The sequence below is a fragment of the Alligator sinensis genome, unplaced genomic scaffold (genome assembly GCF_000455745.1).
Source record: "Alligator sinensis unplaced genomic scaffold, ASM45574v1 scaffold1010_1, whole genome shotgun sequence".
Classification (NCBI taxonomy): Eukaryota; Metazoa; Chordata; order Crocodylia; family Alligatoridae; genus Alligator; species Alligator sinensis.
The window spans coordinates 29,517-56,225 of NW_005842624.1; the positions used below are offsets into that span (position 1 = coordinate 29,517).

At 44.1% G+C, this 26,709-nt stretch overlaps 1 protein-coding gene across 1 annotated transcript in view; it reads right to left on the reverse strand.

Annotated features, from left to right (window-relative positions):
• The window catches only part of SLAIN1 (SLAIN motif family member 1), a 217,842-nt gene that overhangs the window by 13,936 nt on the left and 177,197 nt on the right, over window positions 1-26,709 (reverse strand). Inside the window, exons 17-19 of the mRNA XM_006033357.2 lie at window positions 20,780-20,929; window positions 17,628-17,777; window positions 10,929-11,267 (exon numbers count right to left, since the gene is read on the reverse strand). Of these exons, the coding sequence (XP_006033419.1) occupies window positions 10,929-11,267; window positions 17,628-17,777; window positions 20,780-20,929 (639 nt within the window). The remainder of the gene's footprint in view (window positions 1-10,928; window positions 11,268-17,627; window positions 17,778-20,779; window positions 20,930-26,709) is intronic.

The window sequence follows — 26,709 nt, forward strand, 5'->3', positions numbered from 1 at the left end:
CGGGGGGGCGGGGGGGGGGGGGCAGAGAGGGAGAAGCAGAGGCTGGGGGTAGGACCTCAGGCTGTGCAAAGAGGGGCAGGCAGGGGGCAGAGGTGGCAAGGGGGCATGCACAAGCAGGGAGCAAGCTGCTTGACCTCCCCACACCACCTGCCACCCACACTGCCTTCCCTCACGCAGAAGTGGGGAGGGGATGAATTACAGACAACTCTCCAATAATTAGATTCTATACACGGAAAATTATAACAAAATTATAAATCTCCCATGTATAAAGTCTAATTATTGGGGGGTTACCTTTGAATCTAAAACAACCCTGAATTAAGTGCATACAGTATATAACATAAGCCAGAATGACCCAGCTTGGATCTGAGGACTTAGCCAATGCAGCTGCCGCTTCTCCCTGCTGTTCAGCTACAGGGCAGGCAAAGACCCTTGCTGCCCAGCTGCAGCACAGATGAATTCCCCTAACACCATATGCTGCTGAGGTGCCCTGCCACCAAGGCCCACTGGATCTGTGGGCTGCATATGGCAAACCCCTTCATCTGGTTTATCACAAAATAGGCACATTCTTGGTAAGCTGCCAGACAGATTTCTGGCCACTAATTGCCTAGCATATGCCTTTTCCTACACTGACACCTCATCCAGTGACTCTCTTCCTCTTCCAACTTCTTGGAGACCCACATCTTACAACTGCGTATTTCAGAAGGATCTCTCCAAATTATGACCATAACCACACACCAGTGGTCTACCAGAACACGGTATTAAGCTCTGTCCAACTTGCTGTACGCTGACTGCATGTTTTTTTTAGATTCTATTGAACTTCCACAGTACTTGAACAGAAGTGGAAACGTAGAAATATTGCTGGTGGGACCTAAACACCAAGCTGGTGTATTATGACTTTGTAAGTGCCTTCTGCTGTAGAATAAAGGAGTAAAGAGATGGGAAATGCAGCTGAACAAGAGTTACAAGCAGAGAAAGTTTTGCAACACCTTAATTCAGGGGTGCTCAACCCCCAGCCTATGGGCCAAATGTGGCCTGCAGAGCTAGAGGTGCACCAATATATCAGTCACATATCGGATCAGCACCGATAACAGAAAAATTAACATTATCGGCAATCGCCTTTTTTTGACCAATGTCATTAATAATGCTGCATGCATGCACTATAGTCACCCCAAAATTCCCCGAGCCCCCCTGTAGCCACCCCTCCCAGTGCCACTGCTGCTGCCACCTACCCCACACAGCTGAGCCCGTCCCCCCTCCATCCACTCTGAGCCCAGCCCCACCCCCCCACCACACCGAGCGTAGCTTCGGCCCAGCCCAGCCCTCTCCTCCCCCCTGCCCCCAGGAAAAGCTGGTGCAGCCCCTGGCCTCAAGCCCCCGCTCCCCCCACACCCTCCAGAAGAGCCACCCACGGCTCTGTCCCACTCCCGGCCCTGGGTTCCATTCACCACCCTGGTTAGGCAGCACCTGACCCTGTTCCTACCCCACTCCCTCCCTCACCGTGGGACCTTGATCTGGCCCCCCGCCACACCCCTTCCCCCGACTTACCAGGAGGACACCGCTCTCTGAGCTGCCCGGCTGTATTTCTGTAAATCAGCTATCAGATTGGTATTGACCAATATGGCTGGTTAATAATCAGCTATTGGTATCAACCAAGAAAATCTTTATCAGTGTACCCCCTATGCACAGCCATAGGTATCTGGCGCACAAGGCTCTCCACAGATCAGGAAATACAGCAGAGGAGGAGCAGCAGCAATGAATACAGCCACCCTCTGCCACTGACAATTTCCCAAGCCCTGTGCAGCACACTGGGGCTGGGTCACACCCCTCCCCCCTCCCATGGCTGGATGGGGCTGGGCCGCACTCCTCTCCCCTGGGCTGGATGGAATGGGTCATGCTCCCTTCCCCCCCCAGCAACAATGGGGCCAGGTTGGGGCTGGGCCATGCCCACTTTCCACCATGGGGCTGGGCCAGGCCCCCTTGCTCCTCCCCGCAGAGCCAGGATGGAGCCGGGCTGCCCCCCATCCCCCTCCATATCCCTGGGGGGGGACAGCCTCCCCGTGCCGGATCAGGAACACCAACCTGATCCGGCCCACATATGGCTGGGCACTGCTCATGTGGCCTACCAGTCCAAAAGACTGAACTGCCCTAGTTGATTAGTTCCTTTCTTCTCTACAAAATGAATAGGTTACCAGCTTGAGTGTAATACGCAAAACTTAGCAACCAACCCAGCCTGAGGTGTGCAGATGGGAGTAAGGTTATGGACAAAACTGAAGGAGGGTCTGGGCTAACTTTGTTGTGAAGGTCTACCCCACGTCTCTTCACTTACTCAATCCTTGAGTTTTAGCCTACTTGTGTGTAAACTGCACAAGAAACCTGTGTATGGTATCACTAGCTTCAATCGTATCCTTATCCTATTTGCAGTGAATGCATAGACAAATTAGATAAATGACTGTGGATAAGGAAAACAAATAGTGTACAAACACATTTTTCTATTTATATTTTTGTTTTATATTAGGTAGCTATGCAGACTTTTTATAAGTCAGCCAGTATGATTTCAAAAAACATGTTACTCCAAATTTTTAACAAATGTGTGTTGATTTAAGAGTGCCAGCAGAAGCAACTTCTGAAATGTTTCCATGGGCAGTGAACTTGGAAACATTTCAAAACGGTATTATTTCAGCATGAAACATGGCTACAGCTTCTACAGTACTCCCCAACTGAAGCACCTCAAAATTGCTGCTCTCCAGGCAGTAGGCAGTGGGAACCTGCAAAACTAGGATACGAGCCCTGTCCCTATGGAACCCCCTTCACCAGAAAGAGAGAGGTTCCAGGTCCAGTGATCTGGGTCCTGTCTCAGCATACTGAGCATCCTGGGAGGCAGGGAGGAAACAGCAATGACCAGGGGAATATACAAGGATTACCTGCCTCCGGCTCTGGCTCCAACTCCAGCAGCCGGGGCTTACCTAACTCAGGCCAGGAGAGTGCCCAGTCTCCTTAGCTCTACCTCACTCTCCCCATGTGTATGCAGCAGAGGAAAAGGGGTGGGAAGGGGGTGAGGGCAGAGCACTTTGTGATGCTGAAGGACCCAGAGGTCCCTTGTCAGAATACTGAAGTGTCTCAAAATAGTTCCTGATTGAATATGTACCATTTTGCTGTGCTTTGGTTGCTTTTGGGACGTTTCAAAGGGTATGTGCCTTTGTTCAACTTGCCCTTTGAAATGCTTCAAATGTTACTTCTGTCCACACCCTTAAATTATAACTGTTTTTAAAAGAAACGATACAAATCAGTTTCTCCAGCCCATCTGCCAAGACCTAATTTCAGTATTCTTTCACTCATCACCTACAATTATGACATTTTTCATTTATCAGGTCAAAATGTTTCTGAAGTCAATAAAGGATAAAACAGAAACAGAAAAAAAAAAAAAGGCAGAAAGATCTGATCTCAAAGCATAAGAGGTGAAACAAAGTAAGAGGTAAAACAGAGTCTTTTCAATTCACTCTTAAGATTTTTCTGTCCACATCTATATTCTCTTAATTTTGTAACATTTCACTTCATTTAGAGCTATTGTTTCACACTACTTTGGGTATACACAATAAAAGCACTTCCAGTGACCGTTAACACAGAACACATGCAAAAAACAGAGCCTTTTTTATTATCGTGCCATGCCTTCTCCCCACAGACCAGGATTCTCAACAGTGCTTCAGAAGTAACTGGGATACATTTCCTATTCTTTTCTTCTATAGAGACTAATACATTTCATGTGGTTATTATTACCTTTTATTCTAAGCTGACAGTCCAAGTGGACATGTAATGCATCTAATATGCTCTTGAGCATGCCAGCCAAATGGCATAGTTCAAAAAGAGAGTTCTAAAGAAGCCAAGGCTGTTGATATGTTCAGGGATGGGAAACATAAATCAAGAACAATAAAAATTAAAGCAACCCCTCATTTACCTTTCCAAAAAAGGAAAATGCAAGCTGTAAAAGGCCCTGGAATAGCACTGGCCTGCTCATGAAAGGTGGCAGATAAACCAAGGAGAGTTTAGACACTTAAGACTTGTAGAGGGGAGGTGGGGAGGCAAGGGGCAGGGCAGGGACAGAGAGAGAAAAAGAGAGAATGAATATCAATAAAACACTAAGTACTACATGATTTACTTCTGGTCTCGTCTGTCATTTTACAATAAATTATTTCCCAAACTAGAAGTTTTAAAAAGGATGATTATTTTAAATATTTTAAACATTCATATATTATAGTGACAGACACTTCAAAATACTTACAAAATTAGGGGAGCACTGATATAGCATAAATGATGAATGCTTGTAAGCCTATCTAAACCCCAATGTGGAAACTGGGTCAAAATCTCAGAACATTTCTTTAGATTTCCTGCATGTCCTGGGTTCTGCCTGGCTACACCATGGAAACAAGTCTTTTTTACAGAACTTCAATAGTGTCACCAGTCTCAGAGAAAAGCTAGAAGTGATGAAAGGCATAACAATTAAAACAGTCCAAAAAGAATACACTAACACAAACCAATCACAAAACTATCATGAAAGAAAGAGAGGAGACAGAGAGAAACAGACTGCCTTAGGCGTCACAACAAAGCAAGTTATATGTATTTAGACAATATGATCTGCACACCATTTGCTCTTTTAAAAGCATAAGGATGTAAATGCCTATTATAATACATAACTAAGATCAAATTTAAAGTATTCCAACCACAAATGAGGTATATTACCAAGTCTGTTATATATGATAAGCTTATCCACATGCATAGCCTTTATTACTCAAATAAAAACACGCTCATGAAATACAGATTTGCTGCAGGAAGCCGGATTAAATGGCTAGTTATCTACAAATCAGTTGGATTAGACATAATTGTTCCACCTATCTACATATAGGAAGCACTGCTACAGCATTTACCGTATGGTACAAAAATGCAGTAAATAGCCCTGTTTGTTTTGTTTTTTAATTGAAATACATGTGGAAAGTACTTGCTTCCTCCACCATCACCAAGGTCACCCAGTTATTGGCTCAAAACATATCAGAGAACAGAGCAATTTCACTGAAAATCGAAAATTCCTCAGAAGCACTCACAGGTGTAACTTTCACCATGAAACCCAAAGACAAAACAAATTCGATTGATTTGGGAAAAAAGAAAAGACTGACTTCATGCAAAATGTTTCTTCCTGTGAAACTTTCATTAAAATTGGAAGCAGTTTTATTTTCAGACACAAATGGAGTTGCCCTGAAGTAATGCTCCAGAGGTCACAGTAGATTTTTTGGGTGCCCAGCTGACTAAACCCACCCACATATGTTCAAGTATAGCCAGGCTGTACTTAATAGGCTCACGCACTTAGCAGACCTCTAGTTCAGTTTTCCAGTTTCCCACCTAAGATTTAAAGGCCGAAGCATACGCACAATCACTGTATTTGTGTAAGAAGAAAGGTAGGTCTTGTGTTTCTTTGCGTGCACTGGCAAATATCACAACAGGTTGTTACATTACAACATGTACAGGTAGAGGTACAGTGGGTTCTAATGCACAATCCACACAATCATGCCTCCTGCCATGAGACAGGAAGCGCAACCAGAATTGTGCATTAGATCCTATCGCGCCTTATCACAGGGGAACCTGGTTTTCTTCTATTAAAAAAAAAATCCCGTTTTCAGATAAAAAAAATAGTAACCCAAAATCCACATTTTACAGTAGAAAACCAGGATTCCTGCTCATCACCAGTGCAGGGGAAGCCTGGGATCACAATCCTGGGCTCCCCCTGCATTAGCTCCCATGACTGTGAGTCCCACTGATGACCTATGCTGCAGGCCTCACAGCAGGGGCAGTGCTGGTAACACTGCCACTGCTGCAAACCCTGCACCTCATGAGGCTTGCAGTACTGGCAGCATTTTCCCCGGTACCCCTGCTGCAAGCCCCAAAGCCATCAACAATGCCCCTGCTGTGAGAGACTCACAGCCAACAAGGCTCACAGGGACAGCAGCATTGCTGGCAGGCACTGTCCCAGCTATGCACCCCGCACCCTATGAGGCTCAGAGGAGGAACAGCGTTCTTCCCACTGCAAGCCCCACAGCTGACAAGTGTCACTACTGCCAGCCTTCTCAACTGTGGGGCTGGCAGTAGGTGGTGCTCCCCTGTGATTTGGAGCCCCTCAGTTGATGGGACTCCCAGTAATAGGGGACCACTTGGCCACACACTCAATTAATGGCATAATTAGAACAAGCTACAAAATTATTCCACATTTTTTGCGGAATAATTTTGTGGCTTATTGCTTGTTTTCATAGTTTCATAGCTTGTAGGGTCAGAAGGGACCTGAGTAGATCATCAAGTCCGACCCACTGCCATGGCAGGAAAGAGTACTGTGGTCAAACGACCCCAGCAAGGTGTTCATCTACCCTCCTCTTAAAGACCCCCAGGGTAGGAGCCAGCAACACTTTGCTTGGAAGTTGGTTCCAGATCCTAGCCGCCCTGACAGTGAAGTAGCACCTCCTGATGTCTAGTCTGAATTTACCCTCTGCCAGCTTGTGACCATTATTTCTAGTCGCCCCTGGTAGTGCTCAGGGGAACAGGGACTCTCCCAATGCCTGCTGGTCCCCTCCAACTAGTTTGTAAACAGCCACCAGATCCCCCCCTCAGCCTTCTCTTGTGGAGGCTGAACAGGTTCAGGTCCCATAGCCTCTCTTCATAGGGTCTTCCCTGCTTCCCCCTGATCATGCAAGTGGCCCTCCTCTGGACCCTCTCCATATTGTCCACACCCCTCTTGAACTGCAGCACCCAGAACTGGACACATTACTCCAACTGCGGCCTGACCAGTGTCACATAGAGGGGGAGAATCACCTCCTTGGACCTGCTTGAGATGTACGGTTGGCCTTCCTGACCACTTCCCCACACTGTCGGCCCATGTTCATTTTGGCATCAATAATGACTCCAAGATCCTTTTCTGCCTCTGCACTGACAAGAAGGGAGTTCCCCAGCCTGTAGGTATGCTGCTGGTTCTTCCTCCTCAGGTGCAGCACCTTGCACTTGTCAGTGTTGAAATGCATTCTGTTCTTATCTGCCCACCCCTGTAACCTGTCTAGGTCCGACTGTAGCCTATTCATCCCTTCTAGCATGCCCACTTCCCCCCACATCTTAGTTTTATCGTTCCATTAATTGGCTGAATGTGTAGCTGTGTCACAACTTAAGGTGTGATTACTTGGTTAATCATTCTTTAAGTGTAATGTGTAGAGGGGGCCTTTGCAATACATGTCAATGTCTTCTGTAATTGTTACCTGGCTAACTGTGCATTCATCCCTCTTAGCCCATCTTGAGTGCACTAGACAAACAATTTCCTGCATCTCATTAGAGATGGATCCATACTGGCCAACCACTCTCACACTGGTCTTTTGTCCTGCATATCTCTGGATCCCAGTTACATAGGTGTCAAAGTTGTATCTGTTGTTAACGTATGTTTCCCTTTGAGAGAGACTGACAGAATATATGCCTTCAATGACACAGGCCCAGCACCTTTAAAATGCAGAAATATTTATGAATTTATCAAGGGTTCAAGGGTATAGGTTATAGCCATGTTGGTCTAAGGACACAGACAGACAAGGTTCTCCGGGTGAGTCCAATATCTTTTATTAGATCAATTCAAATAGTTGGGAAAATTCTTCTTTGCAAGCTTTCATATCAAAGGTTCAAAGCATTTATAATAAAGCATACATAAAAGGCCTTCAAGCATGGGTATGGTTTACACCACTGAAAGTTTTCCTCCACCCAGCTAACTCCATTCTTGGCAGGTAAAAACATCCTGACCTACTCATAAAACTTCTGTTTCCTGTCTCTCTTGTATCTGTAAGATATCAACTGCCCTTTGATCTCTCTTCTCGGCTTTGACAAAACAACTATGTCATCAGGACTGCGGCCAAAGAATTACCTCTTCACAGTTATAAACACAGCCTTTCGTGTTTCAATGCTTGCTGAAATGTCCTTTATCTCAGCCACAACTTTGCCCTTCCTTCTTAGTTTAACAGTTCCTTTTTATCTAACTCCACAGTAAGTAATGCATCCTAACCAAATACTCAATGGGAGGCGTCTACCACGGTCATATAAAGTAAGATGGATATTTCTCAGTTCATAGCGTTTTCATCATCTTATTATTTGGCAGAGCTGTGCATGCAGCTCAGATCTGAAGTTAGAACAGGAAGTTGAGTCTGGGCACTATAGTCTTCTTTAAAAAAGTCCTATCTTCAAACATGGACAGTAGCAGCTCTGCTCGTATGTCCTCCCTAGCAAAAGCTAAAGATCCAAAAATCAGTCTACAGGCTCAGTCAATTCTTGATCAAAACACTGGACTTGAGGCTAAACACAATCACTGACTCCAAAGTCCTCTTGCTAAGTAACAAATTGAATGTAATATTAATAGCTAATCAACTATCAAAGCAAGCAAAGACTTCCAACACCTGACACAACCTCCAGCACCTTTATTGTGAATGCCAAGCCAGAAGTATTCCTGATAAATATTATCAGACACCAGTCCCAAATCATGGAAACTGTGCTATTGTGTTCCTTTGCTAGTGAGGTCAGCTAACAGACAAGCAAACTAATGTTCAGACCCTATTGTATGTGCCCAAGCACAATTCTGTTTGGAGGAGGGAAGGCAGAGCTGTTCACTAGCAGTAGTGTGATACTTTGTCCTTACATGGGAGAGGTTTATGTGAATGTACTTACTGCCCAAGTCAAAGGCTGAAGGAGCGAGAAAAGAAGGTGGAATTCCCCTCCACACAGACTGCTACAGATCCACAAGACATTCAAACATCCTACAGCTGACTGAAGCTGTAACTTGTTGCATGTCATTCTTCTAACAAGCTATGCATCACCTCAATGCTCTTGGAGAAAATGACTAATCGTGCAGTAGCACTTGTGTCAGTCAAACTATCTTTCACTTATTCACTGGACAGCATAGAGGAATTATGCACACTCTCTTATTAGGAGTGAGTGACATATAAAGTGACACAAAGCCTTGTCAAAAAACATGACAAGAAAAATACCAAGAATGTGGGGACTGTACAGATTCACTGGATATAACTTCACGTTATCCACATGTGTAATCATGGATTTTGCACACACTTCCTCTCCATCCTCAAACCAGCCTCTTCTGTAAGCTTTTCAGAGCTGCCCTTATTCCTGTACCACCACCCTGATCATCACAAACAAGAATAAAATTGAAATGAATTGGATGCATATGTGGCACAGACAAGTGACTGTAACATCTTACACTGTTGTAATCCCACCCTTCCTTACATGCCCCCAACTTGCCTGTTATCCCTCTTATGCCATGTCTAACAGCTTATAAATGCCTTTGGCAGAGACCTGTCATGGATCCTTTGTCAAGAAAGTGCCATATCCATGGCATTCTATACATACATAATTTTTTTGAACACAACGACAATTCACCTGCTTGAGGCAAGATAATAACCTGACTGGAAACAGGATGCTGGTTATCCAAAGGCAGAGGTGGTGTGGGAGGCAAGAAAACCACCATCATAAAGGAGGAAAGGAGGGAGAGAACACAGAAACAACACCGTGTTTTCAAAACTTGACACCACAACACCCAAACTCAAGAGATTCAGGAAGACTTTAATGTTACGTATGGTGTGAACAACAGTGGTCACTGTCAGCAGTTTGGGAATGATGCACACACCTGTCCACCCATTGTCAATACTCACCCTCATGCCTGAAACTCAGAGTGACAGTAGAGTCCCCCACACTTAAGGGCAACGCAAATCACCATTCAGTTCATATTGTCAGAAAGAGAACATTTACATAATGACCAGAGACAGAAGGTAAAGAAAGGGAGGGATGGGAAGAAGTCAAGGCCAGAACACAAAGGTCTCCCCCTCTGTCTTTACTTATGCTTCTTTACTTATGAAGTATTTAAAACTGTTGTAAGCAACAATCATGACCATTTCAAGGATAACTTGCTATTTAACAATCACCTACCTGAAATGACTGTATTAAAAGATTTTAAAATTGCTGTCCCATAAGAATCTAACACCGTACCACAACAATTTGCAAGATGATTTAACTGCCATCATCTGGAACCACTTCACTGGTTTACTTAATCTGACTCTCAAAATGGCATTGCTAATATTGGGATGAAAGGGAAAAGAAAAAAAAAAAAACCTAATCAGAAAAACATGCACCTACCTCCATTCATCCTATTTGGTTGCTGCTCGGGCATTTGGGCTTGAGGAGAATAAACCACCATCATAAAGGAGGAAAGGAGGGAGAGAACACAGAAACAACACCGTGTTTTCAAAACTTGACACCACAACACCCAAACTCAAGAGATTCAGGAAGACTTTAATGTTACGTATGGTGTGAACAACAGTGGTCACTGTCAGCAGTTTGGGAATGATGCACACACCTGTCCACCCATTGTCAATACTCACCCTCATGCCTGAAACTCAGAGTGACAGTAGAGTCCCCCACACTTAAGGGCAACGCAAATCACCATTCAGTTCATATTGTCAGAAAGAGAACATTTACATAATGACCAGAGACAGAAGGTAAAGAAAGGGAGGGATGGGAAGAAGTCAAGGCCAGAACACAAAGGTCTCCCCCTCTGTCTTTACTTATGCTTCTTTACTTATGAAGTATTTAAAACTGTTGTAAGCAACAATCATGACCATTTCAAGGATAACTTGCTATTTAACAATCACCTACCTGAAATGACTGTATTAAAAGATTTTAAAATTGCTGTCCCATAAGAATCTAACACCGTACCACAACAATTTGCAAGATGATTTAACTGCCATCATCTGGAACCACTTCACTGGTTTACTTAATCTGACTCTCAAAATGGCATTGCTAATATTGGGGTGAAAAGGGAAAAAAAAAAAAAAAAAACCTAATCAGAAAAACATGCAACCTACCTCCATTCATCCTATTTGGTTGCTGCTCGGGCATTTGGGCTTGAGGAGAATAGTACTGCTGCTGATAATTATTTGAAGGGAAATGCTGTGAAGTGGGGCTTCTTCTGCACTCCCGAATACTGGAAAAAGTCTGTGAGTGTGGAATTCCTCTTTGGAATGGTGAACAACGAGTAAGTCGAGGCTGTGGAGGGGGCAGGTGGTCAAATTCTTCTTCGTCCTCAAGACTGTAGCGATCATATTCCTGATCACTGCATGTCCCTTTCTTTCCTGAATGTAGAGATAGACTTGAACTGTGTCTTGACACAGAGGCTGAAGTAGAAGCATAATCTTGTCTGAGACCTGTAAATTTTATGAAAAAGATGTTTGACCTTTAAACACCTTGTAACCAAATTATATTTCATCCCTATCTTCCTCAAAAGTAGTGGAGTTACACCACTTTTTACCACTTGATTATCTGATCATTAGCATTCTAAATTGTTTTCTTTACATCTATTCTAAGCCGGCATGGCAACTTTATTAATGATAACATTATTAACCTGGTATCTAAATAAGTGCTCTGAAGCAGTGGGTCTTAAGATTTTTTACACCAGAACCCTCCCTGAAAAAATATTACCTGTTTTTACAGGTAATAGCCACACTGATTACCACTGAGAGCAACCACAAAGAAAAAATATTTCTCATTATTTTCATTTTGTATACCTGTGGCCTTATTTTGAAAGCGTTAAGTACATGCAGCTCCCATTGACCTTAACAGAAGGCCTGGTTGGTAAGCAAATTAGATATGATCATTTCCCATTTTTTGTTAACCTGAGTCTTTCACCCAGAAGCAGAGAAAAATAGGACTTCAAATGTTAATTTCACAAATATCAATTAAAGCAATCAAAAAGGATCCTGTCTCCTCCCCCCCAGTTATCCATGCTTCTTTTCTTAAATGGCTGCAAACTTCATTTGAACAGAATTTCATTTCTAAATAGTTTTCCATTTCTAAACATTACTCCAGACGTTAAAAAGCAGTCAAGACACATTCTTATCGTCTATCTGTTGCTGCTGTAACAGAAGATCATTAACATATGATCTTTTAAAATGTTCACCACAGATTTCAGGCTTTTGGAAAACAAGATTAAAGAAAAAGGTACAACTGCCATTTAAAGAGCAGAAGTCTACGCATTTTTGATGGACTAACAGTAATTACATTTTCCTTTAAACCTTAACAATTCTTCGCCTTCACATACTATCAATTATTTTCTCCATGTCAATGCACTGTATGATGTAAAAAGTGGGCACACCAAAAATTCAGTATTTCAGCAAAAATTCAGTCTTTTATTCTCATCTAAACTTCATAGATTTCATAGACATTAGGGCTGGAAGGGACCTACTGAGATCATTGGGTCCAGCCCTATGCCCAAAGGGCAGGAAAGACCGCTGGGGTCAGATGACCTCAAAAAGATAATCATCCAAATGCTTCTTGAATGTGTCCAAAGTAGGTGCTTGCACCACTTCCAGCGAGCGTCTACTCCATACTCTGGAGACTCGGAGAGTAAAGAAGTTTTTCCTTATATGCAATCTAAAATGGTCTTCCAGCAGTTTGAGACCATTGGACCTTGTCTTGCCTTGGGGTGCCTTAGTGAACAGATGTTCTCCCAGATCCTGATGCACATCCCTCATATACTTATAGGCCAGGGGATTTCAACATTTTGGGATTAGTATACCCCCGGCAGCTAAACACAGAGCAATGTACTCTAGCAGCTGGACTGCAGAATGGGGGGTGGGGGATGGCATGTGGGCAAATGCAGAGTGGCAGCAGCCACCACATGTGAGCTTCCCCCACCCCACACTGCGTTTGGCCATGAGAGTGGCACCTGCATGGGATAGTGTATGGCAGCACTCCGTCCCCACCCACCCACACATACCCCCCTAGGGCCTTCTGAAGTACCCCCAGTTGACAACCCCTGTTATAGGCTGCCACCAAGTCCTCCCCTAAGCCTATGCTTTTCCAAACTGAAGAGTCCCATGCCTTTCACCCTCTCCTTGTAAAGGCCTGCCCTCTTGACCTCAGATCATGCGCATGGCTCTCCTCTGCACTCTCTCAAGCTTCTCCACATCCTTTCTGAAGCGTGGAGCCCAGAACTGGAGACAATACTATAGCTGCAGTCTCACCAAGGCCGAATAAAGCAGAAGGATGCCATCTTGGGTCCCACTTGAGATGCGTCGGTAGATGCAAGCCAGGATTTTATTCACTTTGCCAGCTGCAGCATCAGATTGGTGGCTTATATTCATCTTGTGGTCAATCATGACCCCCAAGTCTTTCAGTCATAGTGCTAGTGAGCGTAGGTCTGCTGAGTCTATAAGTAGTTTCATAGTGCTGGTCAAGTTGGAGATCAAGAGGGTGCCCCTGAGGGTCACTTTTCACTGCTTTTTATCTGTCCTTGGCAGAATTTGGTAACTCCCCAGTTTTCAGGTTTGCCCAATCCAGGGGTCGTTGACCCTCATGGGACTTCCCCCTCGGTGGCTACTGGATGGCATCTGTCAGCCCCAGGGGTCGTCCGCATGTACGTGCAGGTTTGGGAGTCCATTGGTGAATTTTGAATAGGGCTCTGGGAGTGGTCAATCTGGAGATATTCAGCCCAAACGTTGGTCCCCGGCATTGATTAACTCAGACCAGGGCTTCTAGCCCTTGAACAGTGAAGTTTAGAGAATTCCCAGTTGCTACATTGTCTCCTATTGATTTCTTTCCTTGGTTGATCTGCGGTTTTCCTAGGTATTAATTGCTGCCTGCTACTGTGTTACGCATTCAATCACCGATTCACTCGCTCTTTCAGGGGCCCGCCTGATACAGGGAAGCGGCAGTTTAATTCCTGCCCTTGTTAACATTGTTACAGTGTATAACTTACTTCTGAAACTAAACACATTTAGTTAAAAGGTGAGGAGTATAAAATATAAGCTACAAGAGTAATGCCATGGCACACAAATAGATAAAAATACCAAAATACAAGGGGAGATACAAAATACACACATACAAACTTTAAAATGGAATCCTTATCTTATACTGAAGGTAGTGCTCGGGGGAACGAGGACTCTCCCAATGCCTGCTGTTCCCCGTTGGTCAATTTGTAGATGTCCACCAGATCCCCTCTTAGCCTTCTCTTGTGAATGTTGAACACGTTCAGGTCCCATAGCCTCCCCTTGTAGGGCCTGCCTTGCTGCCCCCTGATCATGTGAGTCGCCCTCCTCTGGACCCTCTCGATGCTGTCCACATCCTTCCTGAAGAGCGGCGCTCAGAACTGGATGCAGTACTCCAACTGCGGCCTGACCAATGTCGCATAGAGTACGATGTGGGTTCTTTCTTCCAAGGTAGAGCACCCTTGCATTTCTCCATGTTGAAAGGCATCAGGTTTTGATCCACCCACTTTGCAAGCCTGTCCAAGTCGGCCTGAATCCCCAGCCTATCTTCTAGTGTGATGACACCAAATTATGGGGAAGTGCAATCTGCAAACTCAGCCAAGCTGCTTCTGACACAGGAATCCAGGTCATTTACGAATATGTTAAAAAGAGTACTGGTCTGAGTACTGAACCCTGATGGATGTCACTGGTCACCATGCGCCACGTTGACTTGGTTCCATCGACTATCACCAGAGTCAGCCCTAGGGGTGTGCAGGGCCCGGGGCATATCAGGCTGCGCGGGGCATGGGGCAGGGAGTGGTGAGCAGCTGGAACGTGGAGCCGGCAGTATATGGCAGAGCCTGTACACCACTGTCCACAGAGCCCGCCAAAGTGCGCAACCCGGGGCAGTCACCCCAATTCTCCCTCTCCAAGGGATGGCTGACTATCACTCTCTGGGTCCAACCACAGAGCCAGTTCCCCAGCCATTGGACCATAAGGTTGTTGAGGCTGCAGTTCCCCAATTTTGTCATGGGGACATCATAGGAGACCAAATCAAAGGCTTTTCTGAAATTCAAGTAAATGACATCAGCCTCTCCTCCTCTGTCCAGGTAACGTGTCACCTCGTCATAGAAGGAGATGAGGTTGGTCAGGCACAACCTACCTTAATGAAGCCATGTTGGCTGTCTCTCAGAATGGTGCTTTCCGTTAGCCTGTTGTTGATGGATTCTTTAATAATTTTTTCCATGATCTTTTCAGGGATTGAAGTCAAACTGATTGGTCTGTACTTCCCTAGATCTTCCTTCCTTCCTTCCTTCCTTTCATTCTTGAAGATAGTCACCATATTGATCCTCTTCCAATCATCAGGAACCTCTTCCAAGCGCAATGAGTTCTCACCATCGGTCATACTATGGTGTCAGTCAACGCTTTTAGCACTCTTGGGTGCATTTCATCACCCTGACTTATGGATGTCCAGCCTCTCATTGTGTTCCCTCACAAGGTCATTGCCAAATGTAGGTGTGTGGTCACCTGTATCTTCATAATTCTGTGTCCTGTCAGGCAGGGTGATCCCTTTGGGTTGGTGAAAAACCAATGCAAAGTAATCATTAAAGAGATTAGCTTTTTCCTGGGTGTCAGATGTCAGCTGCCCCATTTGATTCAGCAGGGATCCAATGTTGCCCTTATTTCTCTTTCAACTTCCCATGTATCTGAAGAAAGACTTTTTATTGTCACTGATACCCGTAGCCAGTTTGATCTTGGTTTTGTCCTTGGCTTTTCTGGTCTGCTCCCTATAGGTGCCGGCCAGTGCTGCATAATCCTCCTTAGAGGAATTTCCCATCTTCCAACCCTTATAGGCTTCTATTTTAAAATTCAGGAAGTCCATGAGTTCCTTATTGAGCCAAAGGGCCCTACCAGCCCTTTTACTATCTTTCCTACAGGCTGGAATGGATTTCCCTTGTGCTTTCAGGATCACATCCTTAAGGAGTGACCACCTGTCTTGGACTCCCTTCCCTGTCAAATCATGATCTTTCAGGGTCTTGACAACCAACCTTCTGAGCTTATGAAAGTCAGCTTTCCTAAAGTTGAGGATTTCAGCATTGCTGACTGATTTGCAAGCTTTGCTATGGACAGAGAAAGTGATCAACTCATGATCACTGTCACCAAGCTTCTCTTCAATCCTCAGGTTGCTCACTAGATCATCCTCTTTGGCCAGAACCAGATCTAGCACCATCTCACCCCACCCTTTGTCAGCCCGTGGACTTGGTATGATTAACCAAGTAATCACACCTTAAGTTGCCCGTGGACTTAGTCAGATAGAGCTCATCAATGCAGGTGAGGAAGCTTCATGACCAGTCAGATTTGGCTGAATGCTCTTCCTATGAGATGTCAGGGTGGTTGAAATCACCCATGACAACCATGCACCAAGAGCATGCACTCTGTTAGTTCCCTAGAGAATTCATAGTCAACACTTCCTCCTGGTTAGGAGGTCTGTAATAGACTCCTACAGTAATACTCCCTTCACCACGTTCTCTTCATATTCTAAACCAGAAGGTTTCAAGTTGCCCTCCTTGGGTGCCAATGTCAGCTAGTAGGGAAGTGTACTGCTCCTTAACATAAGAGAGCCACACCCCCGCCCTTCCTCCCAACACAGTCTCTTCTGTACAAGGTACAGCCATCTATACCTGTGGTCCAGTCATAGGTGGAGTCCCACCAGGTCTCTGTTATCCCTAAGAGATCATATTTGTTATTGCTTAGCAGAAGGATTAGTCCCTCCTGTTTGTTCCCCATGCTCCTCGCATTTGTGTACAGGCAGCCTAGCCTGCCATCAGAAGCCATAGGCTGCTTTGTGCGTTTAGGACAGTCCCATCCTTGGGCTGGGGTCAGGGTAAGTTTGATTGTATTAGTGAACTTCATTTACTTTTTTCATAATTACCAACATTTGCAGTGACTCCCTAGTATGAGATTTCTGCCTCACTATGACTACTTAACACCTGCTGTAACACAGTTTGATTGTTCTTGGCTCTTCAGTCTGGTTGCTCCAGCCAGAATTGACTGATTGCTCTTGCCTATGTTCAATATTTCACCATTTTTTCACCTATTCCATGTGGCTTTCATTATACTCTTTTCCTGTATCACTGTCCTCTGTTGTCTTCTATTCACCTGCTCCTATTTCTGGCTCCCTTTCTCTTATGTCCTAACTATCACAAGAAAGGGTTTAAACAAAGCTATGTTTATTTTCTCAATGATTCCTTTAAATTTACCACATTCATGAGTTAAGCGTATGCATTCCCCAAAGTGGAAGCAACTCATCCAGTGATTCAGCAATTCAACCAGTATCAACCCCAAGTTTCAACCAATATCCCAACCTCCAGGGTTAGAGGAGTACTTATTTCAAAGCCTCACAAGATAGCCAGACATTCATGAACCACCCCTCCCCACACAACTTATTTTTCACTTTTCCAAAGGATTTCATGCATGATTTAGCTTCCATGAACTCCCAAATTACTGACCATAGCAAGACACTATGAAACAACAAAATCCAAGGTTACTAAAATGAGGAAGATCCCCTAAGTCTTCACACAGGAACACATATATATCACATTTTTAAAAGATCCAGTTATCCAACCAAACAAATTCAAACATTTTTCCTAGGGGTGTGAAGTGTTTCTTTTCTTGCTATTCAAAGACGGCACAACATGTTTAATAAAATAGATAACTGGTTGAAATGAACCATGAAAAGCTTGAAAACCAAATGGCAAATTATCCTGAGAAAACTGTGCGACTGCAATTAAACAACAATTTAAGAGAAATTAGACATACTTTCTTCCTGCAGTCGAGCCATGATCTGAACATCAGTGAGGTCCTGTAGTTTGTATCCCATGGAGATAGAATCATCCTCAAGTTCCGAAGTGCTCAGTTCACTGTCTATTGATGACTGAGGGCTGAGAGGGGAACTTCTGGAAGTATAACCTACACAAAAGAACACATTCGTTTATAGCTACCATTTCACAAAGTGCTGTCATCCAAATAATTTTTATATGCTCATAGAAAGTCAATGGAAAAAGAGTCCTATTGTCTTTTACTTATTGATTTCATGCTTGTGAAACATGGAAGACATTCTAGAATACAAATCCCTGTTTGTTAGTGAAAAAGGTATACCACAAATAAAAGAACAATTTACTCAGCTCAATTTTGATTACTTGGTCCAGCCTTTATTCTAAAACACCTCAAACATTTAAGTTGCTCTTAGCTGAACAGGGGGTCTCCTCTAAGAAACAACAGCATCAATGTGTCATGAACTTCACCCACTCTCCTACATGCATGGTTTCTGAGTTATTTTCAAATACCTATTTATTACAGGTTTTTTAAAATTATTTGTAATTATAGTTGGACCAGTTGGTAACAACAATCCAGGCCCCAGCATGCTAGTCATTGTACAAACACATAGGATAGAAATTCCTCCCCACAAAGGTCTTGTAATAGAAGAGGAAACTGGATTCTATTCCTTTGGGACTAGTTACATGTTTAGTAATTAAGTAAACTGGTTCAGTTCAGCAAGTGCAGCCCCATGAAGGTACTGGGACTGCATAGATGAAACTGAGGGTCTCTGTGCCAGAATCTGTGGCTGCTTGAAGAAGAAGCAGTGCATTACTTCAACCCAGCTTTGCAGCATCTGTATAGATCAGACACTGCAGCGAGACTTTTTGGTGCTTTAAATTTAAAGCTGATTCAATCGGCTACTAAATAAAAGCGCAAAAAAGCCCCTATACAGGCTTTGGGAAAGCTGGGTCCAATTTACATGCTGCTTCTTCTGGGCATCCACTGGGCTCAGCATGGGAATGTGCCGAGTTTAAAGTTTAAAGTGCCATTTTAATTTTTTTTTTTTTGTTAACCTCTGCAAGCAGCCTTTATTATCGGTTACAACATGAAAGCGTGTGGAGAACTTTAATTCGAGCCCAAGTGAGCTTCAAGGGTTCGCAGGAAAAAGGTACAAACATTTTTTCTATAAGCTGAGTATAGCTGAAATGGAGGTCTTAAACAAAATACACAAACCCATCCCACCAATGTTATTTTTACTGACATTTTCTTGGTACAACCACACACACAGTACATTCAAGCACTATCAGTTTATTGTGCAGCATAAGAAATATTGAGCACAATTCATCTTCACAGCAGTTATAAAGTCATTCATATGAACATGTATCATATTGCAACATTTCCAGACTTGAAGACTGGACAGGAATTTTTCTTTGTCCAGTCTCCAAACTAAATTGTGGCTTCCTTCAGTAAGCTGGCAGCAAAGCTCACAAATTGTTTATTTCAAAAACAATTAAAATTACATGATTTTTAATTTTGAAAAGAAAAAACAAATCAAATAAACTATTTTGTCAAGATTAAGATCAAAGTGTTGATAAACTATTCCAGTTTCAGGAAAGTCTCATAAATAAAACTAAAAACAGAATTTTCAACAGCCTACGGAGATTATGCCATACACCACAATACAAATATTTAGAACTGAATTGTTGGTTGCTGAAACTTGCCTACTTTAGTATTCATGAGACATTCCTGAAACTAAAATAGGTTTTCACCACTTTGGTCTCCTTGCTGAAAAAACATGTTAACACTGCAAAGAGGCCAGGGTTTCTGTGGGAGATATCTTTATCCCAATCATGTACCTGGTCCAGTAAGACATAGATCAGTGGTTCTCAATCTTTTTAGACTCAAGGCTCCCCTTGTCAAACTCAAAGCACCCCTCAGAAAATGCCAGCTCTTAGTTTCCATTTGTTTTTTGTTTACAGAAAAATAATAGTGCAATTTTTTTGCTGCAAAGAACTCAGAAAGATCACAAGTCATTAAAACTATGGACCTTTATTTGAAATCACTCTATTATCTTGTGAATCATGCTTGCACACCTAACAGTGATAATACTGAGTGACACCCTTGAAAAGATCTCAAGAATCACCGACTTAAGACAAACTTGAAATAGGTGCATTTTTCTGGTCCACTAAAAAATACCACTCACAAAAATCATTGCCTCTTACATATTTACTGGAACATCATGACTACAACATCCCTCCAACATTACCTTAACACTGCAAAGTTATGCATGAGTGTTTCTGGGGTTGGTCTGTTAAATTTTTCCTTTGAATAATATAAATATATGTTCATATTATTTTTCCAAATTTCTAGCATCTTCTAGCTCAGGTTTAGGTTCACAAATCATTTTAATCTGCTCTGCGAGGTCAGGGGAGTTAACAGATGCCACTCTGAATACATGTCCAAAAAAAGTGGCTGCCATTCTTTGCTCTCTGAGCTAGTCAGATGTGATTTTATGTAAAAGCCAGAGTATGAAACCATGTTTTAAAAGCCTTGTGTTTCCATTTATTGTAAAAGAACTTCCATTTTCCATCTCACTGTGAGAAGAAGCAAGCTTCTCAGCACTAGGTAGGTCTTGATTTTTGGAAACAAAGTGCCCGGACAGATCAGCATGCCACTTTTGGTGCTACTGCCCCTGGACTACAGCTGTCACCTATCAAAGGGAAAGGAACTGATCTCCTCCACCTCCACTGTATTTAAGTACAGAATGGAGAAGCAAACCCAGCACTGCTGAAAAAGAGCAATACAAGCCTTTTGCCATCTGGTCACCACTAGAACTAAAATTATGCTTCCCCAAGCTTCCTATTCTATCTTTACTTGTTGAGCACATCTTACAAAGGAGTAACAAGTGGGGACAAATAATTTTGTCATGTAAGGCTTCTCCAGTTAAAACAAAACTATTTATAAAAGCCAATTCACTATAATACATTATGTAGAATAGAGGATAATCCTCCACTTAGTAAGTCATATGGCTAAAATTGTTGACATTTTTAACTAACAGTTAGGCATTTAGTATATTGCTGTTAAACAGCAAAGGAATTAGATTTAGTAAAGCAGTTTTATAAGCAACAAGTTAAAAAAAAAAAAAGCATTACCTGTCCTTTCAGGTGTTAGTATTGCTTTATTCGAGGTTTTAGAGAAGTTGGGACTGTTAAAGCCATTGCTATATGGGGACAGTCTTGCAACAGGACTATAAGGGAAAGCCAAGGAGACAGGCGTAGAGAAGAGATTCCGCCATCGGCTAGCTGTTACAGATGCAAAGAAAAAATTAAAGGTTTAAGGTTATAAAGAGAATATTGCCTTATCAAGATAAAATAATAAAATCATAATCTGTTCACTATAACAGTCCATGTCAAGAGGAAAATGGCCCAAAGTCAATAGCAAAACACAAGAATTTTTACTTTTTTTGTGGATAAATGAGAACAGGCCACTTATTTTATGTATTATTTACAATAACATCGCAAAGCATTTGGTCTACTCAGCAATATAATAGGGGGGTCTCAAAATAGGCAAAATTAAGCTAACTTAAGCTCCAGCACCACGTGGCTCCCAGCTTCATCGCCAGATCAGGGAGCACAGGGCCACACCGGTACCAGTGTGTGCATACGTGTGTGTGTAGGGAGGGGCAGAGTGTGTGTTTACATTTGTACAGTGAGTCCCACACACACCCCCCACCATACACATGCACCCACACACCCCTTCACACTGCCATACAGAGACCCCCAAACCCACACAGCACCCCACAAAACCCATACACCCACACCCACCCACATATCCACACACACCCCCACATGTTCCCTCACCCCCGCCAGACACCCACACCCCACATACCCACATCCCCCCCACAAGCCTATACCCACCCCTCCACGCCCCTCACAATATACAAGAGTAAGACTTCATTTCAAGCTATTATGCAATCACCTCTAGGTACACTACACAAACGCATGTAAATCAGGACAAAAATATTTTTTGAAATCAAATTAATGAATGTTGTAGATGTTTGATTTTTAGAATATAATTTGGTATTTTTTTGGTTCCAAGATGGCAAAACCCCTTGCTGAAAGGAGTACTTCCGGGGACAAAGGGAGGGACTTCTGGTGGCAAAGATCAGGAGTTATGGGACAGGACTTCCAGTCACAGGATAATGACCAGGAGCGCGGCACCTGTCAAGGGCTGGGGCTACCCATGTGGCCCCCGACACCTTGCCAAAACTCAGAAACTCTGCCTGAAATAACCGCCCGCCCAAGGTTTCTAACAGACGGGTACAGATAGATTTAACAAACTGCTATCCAATGGTATGCAAAACTCTAAAACTAATGGTTCAGAGATGATACCTTTTATTTGGCCAACTAAAAAAAAAAAAAAAAAATCACAAAAAAATCATCACAAAAAATAATTATTAAATTATTGCATTTCTTTGCAAGCTTTCAGGTGCCCTTCTTCAGGCTAAGGGAAAATTAAAGCTTGCAAAGACAGATAATCCCCAAACCAAAAATTGGTTTGTTTTCTTTTAAATCAGAGAAAACCAGGATCCCCGCTGATCATTACATTTCAATTTAGAGTAGCAGGAAGAAAATTTTTCTTCTCTTTAGCACAACCAATGTGAGGAATTTATACAAGTGTACTAAATTGTGAGGATTTTTAGTTCCCCTGCTAAGCTCTTCAGGTGCAAGCAGCTCCTCACCTGTTCAAAAAAATCTCCCACCCATGGTTTCCCAATCCCTTTAAAGGGTGTACAAATCAACCTTTTCTACCGCGTATTCAAACCAACACCAAACTTCTCCCTTTGAAGCTGCTGTGTTGCAGAAAATATGTAGCACTGCTGAGAGAATAAAGGAAGCGCTCATTACCATTAGTGGAACAAAGCAATCTGCAATGGAAGTGAAGAATTTGCAATGCCCTAGAATCCTTCATGGTGTGACAGAAATTAGACTAGGAAATGAAAAGGGCATAATCATGCAAAATAAAATCTGCTTAGTCAAGAAAATATTGTGATCCCCTCCCTTTCCCAAGATAACACAATTCCTCCACCTTTCAAAAGAAAAAGAAAATTAAAGTTCTGAGGTCTTAACAAAGATGCACTGGCACAATATCTAGCCACAGTGTCTACGTCTCATCAATCCTATTAATCTTTAGCATTAAACACATCCAATTTCATTCCAAAGGAGTTCAACTACACAGACTGTCTTAAAGAGAATGCTCAGTACAACTGTACCTGTAATTTTTAAACTTTTTATTAACACTCAGTACCTTTAGTTAAAGATCACCATTCAATAACAAAGGATTACACTGACAGGATCACAAAGAACTATTCTCTCATCCAACACAAGCTGTTTTGTAACAGTTTGAACACTTGCCAGGCCAATTAGCTGCCTGCATGTTCTCACCCACAGATGTGGTCAACAATACAACACAAATAAACAGTATTCATCACTTTGTAAAATAACGACTGTGAACAGCCCCACCAAGCACAAACCTAGTTATTGTGGCTACGACAGTAAGAACCCACACCAAGAAACACAATTAGTATTTATGGCAAACAAGATTCCAAATTACTTTTTTCAGTTTGTGCTTTCAAGAAAAGATGGAAGTGATAAAAATATACACATATATGTATAGACTCATCAAAAAACCTGAACAGGGCAAAAAGGAAACAAACATGGCTTGTTTTAGATGTTTTGACCAGAGTATCTAAGATATAACTTTACTGAATTTAAATTTCATTACTTAGCTCTGCTTTTTAGAATGAAATTTACAGAAAGTATTTGTTTATTTATTAGATTTATATCCTGCGCTATCCAAAAGACTCAGTTCATTTGGACTCCATTTTAATAAAACAAAATAAAGTCTTGTGATGCTCGATTTTATCTTAAATCAGTCACTCCTGCCATAGTGACTAATTTTGAGGCTCAGGTTTCATTTAAAAAATAAAATAAAAGTAAAGCAAGTTTCTAAAAATAGCACTTGTGGAAAAACGTTTGTAAACTAGTCTGTCATGTACCCTAAAGAGTGTAAAGACGGACCCGAGAAGAACAGAGCATTAAGAACAAATAAGTAGGAGTGGGAAATGAAGAATCTTGAAGTTAAGAAGCTCCTGAGAGCTGCTCTCTTTAGTAAGGGAAAAAGGTTGCAGTACAGCAAGAATGCAACCTTTCATCACATGGAGTTGTCTACATTGCAGAAAGAGATTAAAGAGATTGAAGTTCTGTACTACAGTTCATCACAGATGGCCCCCAACAAATAAGTTCAAATCAGATTTAGACGTTTTGGCTGTGGACAGAAGTTATCACTTAAATCAGTGTGTGTCAGAAACTGGTTTAAACCTGTAACAGAAGAGAAGTTCATTGCACATATACCAGTTTCAAAATGGTCAAAACCAGATTGAGATAAACCCGGTTGAATGTAATATCAGGCTTAACTGATTTGGCTCAAGCAGGTTTATGCAATGTCTGTCCCAGACCAGGTTTAACTTAAACCAGATTCCTTCAGTATCCTTGGCATGCTCTCTAGCCTGGGCTCTCTGCTCCAGCCCAGACAAGCTGGCCCTGCTCCTCTGCTCCCCAGCTGAAGCAGGGACAGGCTGGGGCAGGCAGGGTCAGGGGTCTGGCCAGAGAGGGGTTTAATTCCCCACTCTCTATCACACCAGCAGAGACTCAAGCCAGGTCTGCCAGACACTCCCCCCTTGCTGCTGCAGCAGCAGGAAACCATGGCCCCTGAAGCAAAGGCAGGCAGGGAGGAGGGTTAGTCTTTCCCCTGCCCCATTGGCAGCCAGGTCTTCCCATCATTGCTGCTGCACTTGGAATAAGCCCCCTGCTGTCCTCTCCACCAGACACTGGAAGCAGGGGGAATAACCCCTGTCCCTGCCCCCCACCCCAAGGGGCTCTGCCGGCCAGCATCTATCCCTACCCCCACCGTGCCACTGCAGCAGGAGGCGGCAGGGCCCTTGCTAGGGGCAGCAGCCCCTGTCATAATGTCAGGGAGCGTGAGCCCCTTCCTGGCAGGGGCACTGCGCTGCAGGGCAGGGCAGGGCAGGCCAGGGCAGGCAGAGCTACAGCAGGCTGCACACAGCAGCACCGGGGTCTGGAAGGGGCCAGAGCCCTCCAAGGCCCAGCAGCACCGCCATGCTCCGCAGTAGCTCTGCCCACCCTGCAGTGCAGCCCCCCCACCAGGAACAGGCTTGCACTTGGGGAAACCATGACAGGGGTTGCCCCCATCACAGCTGCTCCCCCCTTGCCACTCCAACAGCGGGCGGTGGGGAGGCCAGACACCACTAGCAGGGCCCTGGGGGGGGCAGGGAGTGGGATTATTCCCTTCTTTGCCCTCAGGGCACCACTGCTGGGTCTGCCCAGCCTGGCTGCTGCTACTGCAGCAGCTTGGTCCACACTCGGGGCAGCATCCAGCAGAATAACCCCCCTCCTACCAGGAGGGGTCTGGCCCCAAGAGCAGACAGAGTGGCGGTGGCAGGGCAGACCCGGCTGTGGTGACCTCGGGGCAGAGAGGGGAATAACCCTGTTCCCTGCCCCCCACCCCCCAGGGGCCCTGCAGGCAGCATCTGGCCCCGCCCCTGCCCAGGCACTGGAGTGGCAAGGGGGCAGCAACCATGACGGTTTCCCCAAGTGCAGACTTCTTCCTGGCAGGAGGCCATGCTGCGGGGCAGGAAGAGCTGTTGTGGAGCGCAGTGGTACTGCAGGGGGCTTGGGAGGACTCTGGCTCCCTCCGGACCCCGGTGCTACCATGCACAGCCCGCCCCAGCTCTGCCTGACCCATAGCGTAGTACCTCCACCAGGAAGGGGCTCACGCTCCCCAACATTATGACAAGGGCTGTTTCCCCCATCAAGGGCCCTGCCCCCTCCCGCTGCATGTGGCCAGATGCTGGCCTTCAGGGCACCTTGTGACAGGAGGCAGGGACGGCGGTTATTCCCCCACCCTCCGGCGTTTGCCAGAGGGGACAGCAAGGGGCTTATTCCACCACAGGGAGCGAGTGCGACGGTGAAAGCGGGCAGAGTCGACTGCCAGTGGGGGTAGGGGAGAGGCTAACCTTCCTCCCTGCCTCCATCTGCCTCAGGGGCCATGGTGCCCTGATGCTGCAGCAATGAGGGGGGAGCGCCCAGCAGACCGGCTCAGGTCCTTGCCGGTGGGACAGGGAGGGGGGAATTAAATGCCTCTCTGGCCAGTTCAGCCTGGATTGGCCACACTCTCCCAGCACACTTCTCTGCAGCTGAGAGCATATTCTAACACCCTCCCGCCTCAACTCCTGGCCTGAGCAACAGCAGGCATATGTGTCTGCATTGCCTCAGTCCAGAGAAAATGTCTGTCCTGTTACAAACTGGTTCAACCTAGGCAGGTTAGACTAACCTTCAAAGGTTGAATCAACTCAGGCTCCAGCTTTTTGAATGTCTGTCCCTAGTCTAGAAGTTCAGTGCACATAAACCAGTTTCAAAATGGCTGAAACTCGTTTAAGATAAACCTGACTGAATGTAGTATCAGGCTCAACTGATTTGGATCAAACCGGTTTATGAAACATCTGTCCCAGACCCCACCTGGTTCAAGTTAAATTACAGGCCCCCAGCATGCCAGCACGCTTTGCAGCACTGGACTGGACTGGGCTGTGTTCTGCTTTCTGCTCCAGAGAGCAGGGCTGGCCCCGCCCCTCTGCTCCCTAGCACGGTCTGGGGCCAGGGAGGGAAGTTTTTTTCATTTTTTTCTGGTATCTGTTTATTCTCCCAGTTTGCTTAAAACATATATAAAAGTTTAGGGCCAGCTTCCAAAACAGCCAACAAATTTGCACCCAAAAATAAGTGAAACCACATACATAATTGCCAAAATATATGTACTAATTACACAGTTGGATTTCTTATCATCTTGCGTAAGTCAACAATTGCAGGAGTATTTACAGCATTGCCACCCCAAAAATTACAAAATCATGAGCAGAAATGTCTCAAATCAAAAGTTTGCCTTTAAAATATGAGATTAAACAAAAGGATAACCATGAATTCTTTTTCAACATAATTCTATAAAAATTGGG